This window comes from Mixophyes fleayi, chromosome 9 (assembly GCF_038048845.1).
Source record: "Mixophyes fleayi isolate aMixFle1 chromosome 9, aMixFle1.hap1, whole genome shotgun sequence".
Taxonomy (NCBI): Eukaryota; Metazoa; Chordata; class Amphibia; order Anura; family Limnodynastidae; genus Mixophyes; species Mixophyes fleayi.
The window spans coordinates 127570535-127584037 of NC_134410.1; the positions used below are offsets into that span (position 1 = coordinate 127570535).

The 13503-nt window shown below is 41.2% G+C and overlaps 1 protein-coding gene and 1 long non-coding RNA gene across 2 annotated transcripts in view; one reads left to right on the forward strand and one right to left on the reverse strand.

The window, feature by feature from the left end:
• The window catches only part of DAB2IP (DAB2 interacting protein), a 544763-nt gene that overhangs the window by 465356 nt on the left and 65904 nt on the right, over positions 1–13503 (forward strand). Inside the window, 2 exon segments of the mRNA XM_075185680.1 lie at positions 3277–3421; positions 6625–6769. Coding sequence (XP_075041781.1) covers positions 3277–3421; positions 6625–6769 — 290 coding nt within the window.
• Positions 1–13503, reverse strand: part of LOC142101311 (uncharacterized) — a 202524-nt gene that overhangs the window by 67750 nt on the left and 121271 nt on the right. The window lies entirely within an intron of this gene.

Sequence of the window (13503 nt, forward strand, 5' to 3'; positions counted from 1 at the left end):
TCTACTGTATGTATTACTATTGGGAACTGTTTGTGGCTGACTTAGTCCATGCAACAAATTAGCTTTTCATTTTCATGTGCAAGTTAAACACTAAAGCAAATGTGTATGGGCCACAGCACTTTTCATAAAGAAGTGTTTTAGCGTTTCTAATACTATTACAATGCTCCTGATTTAACGCTTTGGAATGCTTACGATTTTGACTTACATCCACCGTTCATCTAAGGCTTTTTGAAGACGTATCTTTTTGTGCGGTTTGGCAGACATCCGTTCATACATTACACCGTTTGTTTGGATCCCTGGTCACACACACCAGCATTACAGTCTGCGATCTGGCACTTTAAAACGATGCGGCTCGATGTCCGGTTTTTACATTGACAGATTGCACGGTTTTAAAATGGCGCCAAAAGATGGATTTTAAATTGTAGTTTGGAAACCCGCACTGATATGTATATACATATTCAGTATATGCTGGAAATTTGCAGATTTATATGTGGTGAGATCCAAAATCAGATCTTTATCTAGTCTAGAAACGTTTACAAGATGTAGAACAAAGAACGTCCATGTATCTGTGGTGATTACAAAGTGACAGCCCTGAGAATGTGGTCAAGACCAGGTTGGGGATGGCTAAATTAAAACTGTCATCTTGTGTATAAGGCAGACGCTTCAAGTGCTGGGAACGAGGGCGGAAATGTACAAGATGTCCGACAAGATAACATGTGAGGTAATTCATCAGGACACAACTAGGGTTTAAATTAAAAGTTTGCTTTCGTGATGGAACAATCAGATAGAGGATGTCTTCTGATGTCCCGGCATATACCCAACCCATCAAGTTAATATTGGATACTAATAATCTGACGTTAGCCAGGAGTGCCTGGGTAATGTTAGATATGTCACGCATCATGAAGGAATTTGAGCTCTTTTGTCCATGTGGATATGTTTTAGGGATTGTGGTTTCCAAATGGAACAGGACTGAAGGATTCCATTAATTTTAATCAAAAGATTGTTTCACAAATTATGTTTTCACTGAATGATTTCTACACAGAATAATGTAAATCTGATATACATGATCTATGGCATGTGCAAAGATACAAGATTGCTTAATTATGATTGGTGGGACAGTCCTGATTCACGGGAGGGGGGTGGGTGCTATCACATCACTGACTCCTAGTGATGTGATAGGCTGCATTCTCAGTGATGTCACTGGTTCCTAGTGAATGGATAGGCTGCATTCTCAGTGATGTCATTGGCTCCTAGTGAAGGGATAGGCTGCATTCTCAGTGATGTCACTGGTTCCTAGTGAAGGGATAGGCTGCATTCTCAGTGATGTCATTGGCTCCTAGTGAAGGGATAGGCTGCATTCTCAGTGATGTCACTGGTTCCTAGTGAAGGGATAGGCTGCATTCTCAGTGATGTCATTGGCTCCTAGTGAAGGGATAGGCTGCATTCTCAGTGATGTAACTGGCTCCTAGTGATGTCACTAGCCCCTAGTGATGTGATAGGCTGCATTCTCATATATATTGTTTGGTGTGCTTAAGCTTTCACAGGTTTTCTGAATCCTGTATATTAGTGTATGTTGCTATTGTCAGGTCATATAGGTTTTGTGGTCCTTTACCCCAGGTTGTCAGTGACATTTTCTAGCATTTGCCTCATTATACTATTATTTGTTATTCAGTATAACATGAATTTGTTGCCTTTAGACCTGTTTTGTGCATGATACCTCATCTTATCATCTCCGTGAGAACATTACTTATTAATTACTGAATTAGAAAAAAAATAATTTAGTGCATAATTATCTCCTCGGGAAGGAAGTGCTTACTGCGAGCTGTCTGCCCTTAACCCCGTCTGTTGCCCTTTAAAGTGATTCAAGATAACGTTTTCATTACGAGTGCCTCCATCTAATTCATTCCTCAGAAATATCTTATCATAAATCAGAGGCAGCCCTGAGAAGCAGAATAAGAGGCAGCTGCTGGATGGGAATAGTATGATAAACGGGAAACATATTTCTCTACACCAACATTAGAAGGGTTTAATCTGCCTCCAGATATACATTGTAGCGGGTTTAAGCATTTTACTTTCTAAACATATAGTGACTCACTTACAGTGTGTCATACAAGTGATATCCTCACATCCAGGAAAGGAGTATTGAGTCAGAGAATTAGGTCAGACATCTGTTGTACTAAATGCCAAGTTTGTTTGGGCTCCAAACATGGCTGTTACATTGAGGATCTGTACTAATGGCTCTTTGTTACAGTACTGTAGAGTATAACTGGTGTTCAACTACAACTCCCAGCATGCCCTGCCAGATTTATTTCTCACATCTGTGACTCAGGCGCCCAGTTTTTGCAGATATGAATAGATCTTACACTACTACATTTACATATTAATTTACATATATTATCATGTGTTTTGCATAAATTGCCTTTCCGAGTGATGCCAACCAAGTGTCCTCCCACTAGGTGACACCGTCCTACAGCTGTCTATGGATGCTAGGCTCCTGTCACAGAACAAGTATTAGGGTTAAGGTGAGAGACATTTACATAATGGTTCCACGGAATAGCAGCCGGTCAGAGCCTGATTGTGTGTCCTTCAGCATAAACTTGTGGAAATAATATATATAGTGGTATGGGATCTGTTATTGGTTCTCTGGATAAGGGGGATGGATCTTTAATTTCCAGGAAAAGTCCCAGGTTTTAGAGACAATTGGTAATTATGGCAATACCTGTATATTCTACTATAATGCATGAAACACACTTGTAATAAATGTCATAATCACCAGGTCACACAGCAATCACCAAGCTGCTATCTGCATGGTCCTAGGCCCCTAGCAGAAACCTTGGCAGTCTGATTGTACACATAATACAGTAACTGACAGCGATGGTTCCTATGTCTATTCTCATGTTTGTACCCTGGAGCAGTAGACTAGGCTGCCTGCTTAGACACATAATACTGTAACTGTGTCATTGTCGGAGCTGATAAAGTAGAGCTGATTACCATGTCTATCCTCATGCAGGCAGCAGCTGTACCGTATGATAAATGACATTGAGATGTACAGTACGAGTAGTCACATCTCCCAGTAATCGAGCACATTTGTATGATCTATGTCACTCATTATGCGTCCTGAGCATATATTTTATTGTATAATGAGCGGACTCCCATCCATCTATCCATTATCACTTCTGCATCTTGAAAGATGCCGCTGATCCCGGCAAGATGTTGCCGGCTGCATTTCTGAATAAAGTCTCTGGGATTGTGATGTTTTCTCTCTCTTCTCCCCAGGATTTTCTCACAGATCTAATGATGTCTGAAGTGGATCGATGCGGCGATAATGAACATCTTATATTCAGGGAGAACACTTTGGCCACCAAGGCCATTGAGGAGTACTTGAAGCTAGTAGGACAGAAGTATCTGCAAGACGCTCTAGGTAATTTTTATTAGATGTGTGTTATTTTGAGATCTACTACGACAATCACAATACTAGTGGCTTTTTTAAAATTGACATTTCATTAAATATTGCAGTTTACTGACAAAATCCAAAAGTCTGGCATTATACCAAAATAATCCATATTAATAAAGCAAAATATTCTTATGGACATATATTTTTAGTAGGGCCGGCCTTGCAGAATAAAATAGAACTACTCTGTGTTAACATTAAAGGGTTTATGTCAGGTAAAGCTATGCACAGTTCTTCTTGATAATTTGGCTGTAGGGGGCACTGTTCCATTGCTATTTATTGGTTATAGATCATGTTACATCTGCACTAGAGAATGGTAGCAGTTCTCAGTCAGCCATTAAAACCTTAACCTCAAAACTTTGCCATAAACCCAATTAGAGGTGACTCTCTCTCCTTTACCAGTTGTTGGACATATCTTGGACCTCTGACTTGGCTACACGACCCAATGGTCTCATCCTTCTCTCCCTGTGATATTAGATCTGCCCGGGTTACTAGACCAAACCCTCAAACTGTTTTGTTAGAGGATCATCACATGTTAGTGAGACTTCTAAGGATCACGTGACAGACACAAAGACAATGGATCTGTACTTGCAGAGTGTTTACTAAATAGAAAATAAGCAAGCCCCTGTTTGGCCTGTCCGTTCCTTCACAGTGAAGCAGAACGGGGGAGTTTCCATTATGGTTTTAGATATGCATCATTTCCCCAAATTTTGCTATGGGTCCGGGTAATTGCAAGATATGGCCACTTTTACAGACATCCTATTCTGTAGCGACACTGTAAAAAAGGGATGTTACTACAGCACAACACATACCTCCCTACTGTGGGTGGCACTTTACCTAAGTTGGCCCATTTGTGAGCAGGGTTTGGCCATAACAGGGTCGGTGCTTATTTTTTCCTGCTTCTGTGATTCTAAATGTTGCCCTTAGCACCCAATCAGATTCTAGCTATCATTTATCTAGTACATTCTAGAATCTGATAGCTAGACTCTAATTGGTTGCCATGGGCAACACCACTTTCCTTTTTAGAAAGTTTAATAAATCTTTACCCTTTAAGCGATTTCATGTAGTCAGAACCAAACATTTTCAGCTTCATTTTCATTTAATGTTCGCTTAGAATACAGATTATGAAGCATTATTTGTCATTATAAATGTAGCAAGAAGACACAGTGGTTGTGATTACCCTCATCGTCCTGAACTATAGATTTAGGGGTGCCCCTCCGCGCTGGTATATGCTGCCCACTGGTGTTTACAGGACAGCACAGAGAGTGGACGTTTGTGGCTGTTGAGCTCTGCATCTGCTTTTTACACTTCATTAGCGCAGCTGTAATTACCAAGTAATTTTCCAGTCTGGTGGGCTGGTGACTCTTTCCTTTAAGCAGTGAAACCTTTGTGCCCAGGAGGAAGCTCTCGTATCCCGCAACCATACAGCCGCTGCCCGACGCAGTCTCAGGTCTGGGGACAATTAACTGGCTGTAACCTTAGGACTCTCTGTGTCATGGATGTGTGCAAAAATACAACTATACAGATAAAAGCTGATCATTTGTCTGCTCTACGGACTGTCTGGAGGCCTTGTACATGAAGGGTTAAAGCAGCAAATTCTAGTATTTATAGGATCAAAGCCTCAACTCCAAGCTCCGAATGTTTGGACCTCCGCTGAAATATTATACAGTGAATAAAAGATCAATAACATGGCAGCTGAATTATCAGAGAGAGAAGCGCCCGTTCTCACCGACCTGGGGAAGCCGCAATATCTGTTCTGACACCACCATCTTACTATAACGATAACAGATGAAAATCATTTAAAAAATCTTAATTCTGAGCTATAGTTTGTTTTTTTTAGCGACAGCGATACGAGATTTTTTTTTATCGCCGCAAAAAGCAAATTGAAACTAAATCAGACCTATATATAAATAGTTTGTGCATCTTATGTTGCTGAACTTAGAGAAGCAGCCCCTGTCATTAGAGCGTCCTGTCTTATACAGACCAATTTAAAAGTGCATCATTAAAAATTATTATATTTTGTTACTTAGGGGCCTAGGGCCTGATTTATTAAGGATCTTAAATGAAGAGGTATTTTATTTGTCTCCTGGACTAAACCATGTTATAATGCAAGGGGTGCAAACTAGTTTTCTGTTTTGCACATAAGTTAAATACCGACTGTTTTTCATGTAACACACAAATACTTGATAGCTTATTTGTACACTGAAATTTAAAGTTGATATTTGTGTGCTACATGAAAAACAGTCGGTATTTAACTTATGTGCAAAACAGAAAACTAGTTTGCACCCCTTGCATTGTAACATGGTTTAGTCCAGGAGACTGAAATAAAATACCTCTTCATTTAATATCCTTAATGAATCAGGCCCCTAGTTATGAAAATTGCGCTTATCCAGGGCTCTAAGAGACACCCATCGCTCTAAAGATGCCCCGTTCTGCCCTACAGAGCATACATGGAACCGGAAGATCCGTTTGCAAACAAAAAAATAAATAAAAAGCTTTATTATTATTTTTTTCCCCAAAAAATACAGCAGCTATAATATATGTTCTATGTACCATTTTTACTTCTGTTGGTCAGCAATAAGTCGAGTAAGTGCGTTTCCACAGTGAGCAAAGGAGAAAAGGGAGAGAGAACATAAATCCTATTGATGTGGTTTGTAGCCAGATTACATCACGTCTCCGAGGAAGTAAATATGGAGAAATACCATGTTTTATGACCATTTTCTTTTTGGACCTCAAACTGTTTTGTGATGATCTGAATGTTGTAAACATGTCTCAATTATAAACTTTATTACGTCATGTAAAGCTTTGTACACATTCAGTATCTGTAAGATGCGATGACGCTGTTAAGTCAACTGTGTTGTGCTGGATTCCCTGTATAACTTGTCATGTACACTACAAATGGGGCCGTCAAGGGTAGTCTCAAAATGTACCTGAACGTTCAGGGTTCGTACACACAGGTAGAGCCGCTCGTGGTCCAATACATTATGGTAGAAGCCTCAATAAAGTCATCTATTGTTCAATACAAGAACCGCGCTGTCATTACTCATAATGATCAATTACAGCACCAGGTAATCTATGACAAGCGGCTCTATAAGCCAGCTGTAGCGTAGTCTGTGATGCTACAAGGCTGCTGATTGACGTAGGAACTGATTAGTGTTGTGTTTTGTCCTCAGGCGAGTTCATCAAGGCGCTGTACGAGTCGGACGAGAACTGCGAGGTCGACCCCGGCAAGTGTTCAGCATCCGACCTTTCCGAACATCAGGGGAACCTAAAAATGTGCTGTGAATTGGCGTTCTGCAAAATCATCAACTCCTACTGGTCAGTAGAACTCCTAACTACAATGCACCAATACTACTTTATATAACACTGTACCCTATAACAGTAGTAAGACAGGAACATAATAATACTGGAATTGGAGGTTTGTGATCAAACATAGAACTGGAAGAGTATGAAATATGGTCAATACCTCTCAGACACAGACACAAGCAGTGTTACTGTCACTGTACTGTTGTAGGTTCTGTATGTACCAGACTCGCCCCAGGGTCAGATATCTGCCCTCGCTCATACCTCCGCTGCCCACAGAACACCCCTGGCACTTGGGAGGGGTCGTACTGGAAAGAGAATATTAATTCACGTTGACAAATCCACTGTAACCTTTATTTAGAAAGATGGGAAACTGTACTAATGCGTTTTAGGAGAAACTGTAATTTTTTTTCCTAGAAATTCCTGAGGCAGAAGTTAATGATAGAGAGATAGACTATTGTCTAATACAAGTTGTAGCTGGAGGAGAAAGCTAAAATCAATATGTATCATCCGTATTTCCTACCCGGAAATATAAACTGCTTTAATAAGGAAAGTGAGGAACGGATGGTCAGTCAGGCGCTCTTTATCCGACAGAGATGTACGAGGTCCCAGCACTACCACTGAGCTTGTCGCTTCATAAAAACCCTGCGTCCGATTCCATGCTTTGCGGAAAGCGGAAGTTCGTCTGTCTGTCCATTTGGGTCCAGACATTCGGAGGCAACCTCAATGTCGTCTTCTCATTCCTTACACATTTCTACTAATATAATAATGTGATTCACAATTACAAATATCGTGACAGTGGTGTAGGTAGAGATGTCTGGGTCCTCTACCCACCAGCACAGTCACCGCGATGGCTGCCCCAGTACTGTTAGCACTAGTTACAGTCTGGCACATTACATTGATCTTGTACTTGCAGAGTCCAGGAGTGTGAAGTAGATAGAGGCTTACTGAAAAAGACTCATTACGATCATAAAAGTAAAAGGTGCTTTCACACAGTAGTAGTTTATGGGGTGTGTACACTTATGCAACCACAATACTGTAGGTTTCTTTATTTTCACGTTTTCTTAAAAATTGTCTTTGTTTTACACTTGAATGTGCGGACTGCAGGGTGACATTACAGGTGTGGCATTTATCCTGATTTCAGGCTTTACATGAAACACATGCAATTTCAATAAGGTCGTGTAGTGGAAAGTGGACAGCGGGTTAGTGGGTAGAAGTTGGGCTTCAGTCTTCCTTCATTATCCTATTGAGCTGTACGGCTGCCACGTGCGAGTGCAGACTGTGGGGCGTAGGGGCGCCACGTGCGAGCGCGGACTGGGCCGTAGTGCCGGGGCGTGGGCAGAGACTGGGGTCATACAAATGCTGTGTAGACGATGGCTGGGGGCATGGCCGCTGGGATTCTATTAGTTTGGTTTTGCTGGATTTAGGGAGTAAACATTGTGATCTTTGGTATTATCGGTTCTGTATTACATGCATCATCTATATATACTTCAGTGTCACACAGTAGCGTTAGTGGACAAATGTTACAACAATTACAGTACACAATGTAACTTGCACAAAGCACCTTTCAGATATTGAGTTAGATTTATACTATTCACTGAGGTTGTTTTTAAATTAAACAGATTATTAGGACGGTTCTATCATTCAGGAGATAGGAGAAATGGTAAATTACAATATAAGCATTTAGTTTGGCTGTTTCAGCAACATTGAGGAATATTATGTATTATAGGAAAACCAGAGTCCTATAATTGTCCTTAATTTTGGCCAGTGAATGAAGTTTGCATTGACTTTCTTACTCGGCAATTCTGGGAGACGTAAATTGTGCTTTTTAAGATGACAAGAAAACTGCAATCTATCCATATAATATACGCTCGGTAGAAAAGCTTCCCGTGACTGTAATTGCCACATATTGACGTTTCTGGAAATTGGTTGTTTTTCTGAGAATATCAGCAAATATAAGCTACTGTATTTTGTGTCTGAATTTCGGGACCCCTGGCAATCATATATTAGAAAAGGAATTGAATGACTGCGGTTATAGCACAATTTAGACATCTGGAATGTTCCGGAACAAGTACCGCACATAGTGCGCTGCCGAGGGGCTGTGTAATGAGCGATGAATCGCGGTATTACACAGATGTATCTCCATCTTTCATGCTACCGTTATAATCGGATGATTTCATTTGCCTCATGGTCCACAAACTGCCAGAAATCCAGACATTTATATGTCCTGTCGCAGGACGACGGCGCAGCGTCTTTATGCTGAGTTTCATTTTCATATGTTAAGTTAAACATCGCAGAAAAGTAAATAATTTATTGCATATAATATTTTACCAACAGGCATTTAAAACTTAACACTGGCGAGATCCGGTGTTTTGTCCACCGCACGTGTGCGGCGGCCATCTTTACATGTTCTCCGGCCCTGGGAGGAATAATACCCGGTGCTGGAGGGGTTAATCCATCAGTGCTAGGTGCTGCCTGTGTAAAATAGTTATTTAAGAAGGTAATAATAATAAATGTGTTTTAAATGTGACCAGTGGCACCAGGAGAGTAATACTGGAGCCGCTGCATTGAGTGGGCTAACTCACAGCGCCAGGGAATGAAGTATGTCGTTTTAAAGGTAATGAATGAGTGTATTTAACGTATGGGCGCAGATAATACAACGACGCACAGTGCCAGAAAGGCTTAAGGCCCGGCCCTGGGAGTGTAAATGCTTTTATTTTGATATTGTTCATGTATTGATTTATGAGGTAATATGCCATGTTGGGGAAAACGTGTATGTGTAAGAGAGGAATAAATGAAGTCCCATGATAATTAAGTATTTTCATCAGAGTGACCAACATATCTCTTTAGCCTGAATACACAGCTGGGGGTCGTTACCTTTCTATCCTGTGTATCGTGTCCTGTTAAGATAGTTGACTATTTGAATAATGTAACAGCAAGCAATTTGGAAAATCACAGATTGATGTAAATTTTGTTATGCTTAAATTGCTTTAAATCCAAGATTAAAGAATATATTACATCCTGATGCTAAACTTCGGATATAATATATCAGACTTTGTGGTGCCAGGTAGGATCAGGGGGCTGGATTACCCCCTGCCAACATGTGGGTTAGAAACAGTATATAAAGAGCTGTATTTGTATATTAACTGTAGTATACCCTCTGTACTTCTGGATGATTACTAGTATCTCCAACTAGTATATAATGGTCCTTGTTGGGACCCGTGAGCAATAAATATCACTGCTGGAAGATTCTGCCTGATGCCTATTACCTGCTGTATCCTGTGACCAACAGATAATATCTTACACTTTAATCCGTTCCCCGGCTGTCCTGTGTTGAACCCAGCATCTGTATCAATGCTCTGCCCGCTGCCCAGCAGCCCTGATCCATAGTGAGCACTCAGGAGGTACCAGCTAGGCACCGCAAAGGAGCCTGGTGGTGGAAGCTAAATCCTCCTAAGCAGCTGGCATTTGCAGTTGGCGAGTGTCTGGTGGCGAGGTGACACCATTAGGAGTGGTCAGTAACAGTTACTGACGGGAAGAAAGAAACCCAGATAAACTGTGTAACATCCCTTCAGTCTCTTCCCCACTAGACTGGGTGGCAAAGTAAGTGCATCCGGTCACACCAACTAAGGGGTCTGTTAATTAATGGTGGGCAGCGGTACATAAGTATCGCAGCGATACAGAGACATACCTCCTAACTGTCCCAATTTCAGTGGGGCAGTCCAGATTTTAGGGCTCTGTCCTGTTGTCCCACCTGGGGACATGCTTGTCTCGTGGTTGGGAATGTTGGGGGAAGGGAGGTGTCATGGTCAGCCTAGCGGCAGCTTTCTTGGGGTGTGGCCACACCCTTGTCATGCTGTGGCCAAACCCCCTGTTCCGTGTTGTAGACAGACATGTTGGGAGGTATTGAAAGATGTACCACTGCTATTCAAGAAACTTACCTGATTTGCGATCGTCAGTGAAAATCCCTCTCTGCAACAAAACACCCACCTCCCTTTCCTGGAATTGTCCCCATTTTTCACTATTAAGAGTGAAAGAGTCCTATTATCAGTGAAAATTGGTGTTTTTTCATGGCGTTAGGACACGTTATCGCATTTCCCCGTGCATCACAGGTGTTTCTACTGATAACCCAACGGTAGGTATGGTAAGTATACCGCGATACCTGTTCAGCCAAAATCCGGGTGGTTAGCTAAAATGGGCATGTAGGAGCCGGCTGCCCCCAGGGCATTTGAGCACCACCCACTGTCTCGGTGATATTATTGGGATAAATGTAGAAAAGTGATTTTTTTTCACAGTGCTAAAAAAATTATAATTATTGCCGCAAATGTTCATAAATAATCTACCTCTGAGCAATATAGTAACTTACTCTCCGCACCTGCCGAATACACAAACTGAAATATGGGGGAGGATTGGTCAGGTCACCTGTGTGTCCGATATATGACATCAATTCTGGGACGGCTAACATAGTCGCTGACCATGAGATGTGTCAGATCCAACCGCGAGGTGAGCGGATCCGACACAGATCTGTAAAAGGAAACGTGGTGGCCAAAGCAATCGACTTGTTTGCTCTTTATGAGAGTACTTTAATAACTAGCTTTGTGGGCCAGTAATTTAAGTACTTCTTAAATATCCAATTTTAGCAAATAATCATCTTACGTGTGTGATAACCAGGCTCTAGTTTAGTTTAGTTGTGCTCCAATAGTCATTTCATCCAAATATGTTTGACATTTTTGGGGCCTTTCTGAACAGATGGGGACTATAGAGACGATTTTACCTCTGACAACTAACATCAGGGGGTAAATGTATTAAGAAGCGATGTTTGCAAATCGACCGATATTCTGCAACTTTGACAGCTAAATTTAAAACGGCAATGTGTGTAAAGTTGCCGAATATCGGTGGTTTGGGAAGATTGCTCCTTAATGCATTTACCCCCAGATCTGTAGGTGTTTTACTTAGTACCTGGGTGTGTTTTTCTGAACAGAAATAAATCGCACAAGGAATTCACCAGTGATCTCTATAATTCAATCTCTGGAGGACATGAAGCAATTAAAGACAACATGGAAGCAGGTGGTGTCATCGATTAAAAACTGCATCAGTAGAACTAAGTTATTATTATTATTATTATTATTATTATTATTATTATTATTATAAGGTGCTGCAGCGACGTATAAAAGAGAAACCAGGGACATATGAGAGACAGAATAAATGCAGACGTGATAACCAAGGATATAGGGAAGATCCGACTCGTAGGAGCTGACGATCTAGTGGGAAATGAGGTTCACTATGAACCTGGAGGTTCTGCCATTTACCGTCCTGCTTTTCTAATGCTTATATATATCCATATTTATACAATTAAAGCACAGAATCACGGACAGGTTTCTCTAGGTCGTTCAGATGGCGCTTGTGCAACGTTGCTCCTAACGAGACACAAAGTACCCGGCCATGAAGCAATAAGTTCACTTATTCTCTATTTTCATCAATTCCATCTAAACAGACGTCGCCATGGAAACAAAGAGGTGCAATGAGATATGTAAAACGCACAGCCGGGCCCAGCATCTATTTATCACGCTTTGCAGAAGGTAGAGAGTTATTCAAATAGAAATGGATGGATTTAAAAATGATATTTTCTAAGGAACAATGATATGATAGCTAGATGGAAAAAACAAAAATCAGGTTGGAAACCCTCCAGCTTACGTGGCAACAGGTACAAAAATGTTCTTCCATTTAAGAGGTGGAGATATTTTATATATAAGCATCACAGAGCGGTGGGACGGTTCCCCAACAGTGTAAGCCGGGGGGGGGGGGGCGGCATTAAGCATTAATTATAATGTGCAGGCCGGTTGTGGGATTTCCGTTCCACTAACGGAAGAAAACAAAAAGCAAAAAAGAACGGTAAAATTATTGTTAAAAATAAAAAATAAATAAAAACCATTTAACATTAAAAAACGGTTTATCAAAGAACAAACCATTTTTCAATGTGAAATGGTTTCTCGTCTGTTATCGCCATTACAAGGTGATGATAACAGAACAAGTGTTGCAGCGGTAAAAAGACCACCTTGATTGTTGTTAAATAGGCTTCCCCCATACTGTGCCGTCCATGGCTGTAACCCTTTCCTGTACAGGGTGAGGCAAAAGAGAGACCCCTAGCGCCAGGGTGCTAGCATGTCTGCTGCCCCCCTGCAAAAAATGAATTTGCACCCTCCTGTTTTAGAAATTATATTCATTCAATAATGATTTTTTTTTTAATACAAATCATATAATAAAATGTAATACCGAGAGAAATACATTAAACAATATATGAATAATATAAATGAAGCATATGTATTCTTTGTAATAAAATTTTACATTTTTGGCAAATTAGTTTGGTTGTGCCCCCTCTACCATTGACCCATCCTTCATCACATTGTGCCCCCCTTCCACATCACATTATGCCCACCGTCACATTGTGCCCCCCTTCCACATCACATTATGCCCACCGTCACATTGTGCCTCCCTTCCACATCACATTATGCCCTCCGTCACATTGTGCCTCCCTTCCACATCACATTATGCCCTCCGTCACATTGTGCCTCCCTTCCACATCACATTATGCCCTCCGTCACATTGTGCCTCCCTTCCACATCACATTATGCCCACCGTCACATTGTGCCTCCCTTCCACATCACATTATGCCCTCCGTCACATTGTGCCTCCCTTCCACATCACATTATGCCCTCCGTCACATTGTGCCTCCCTTCCACATCACATTA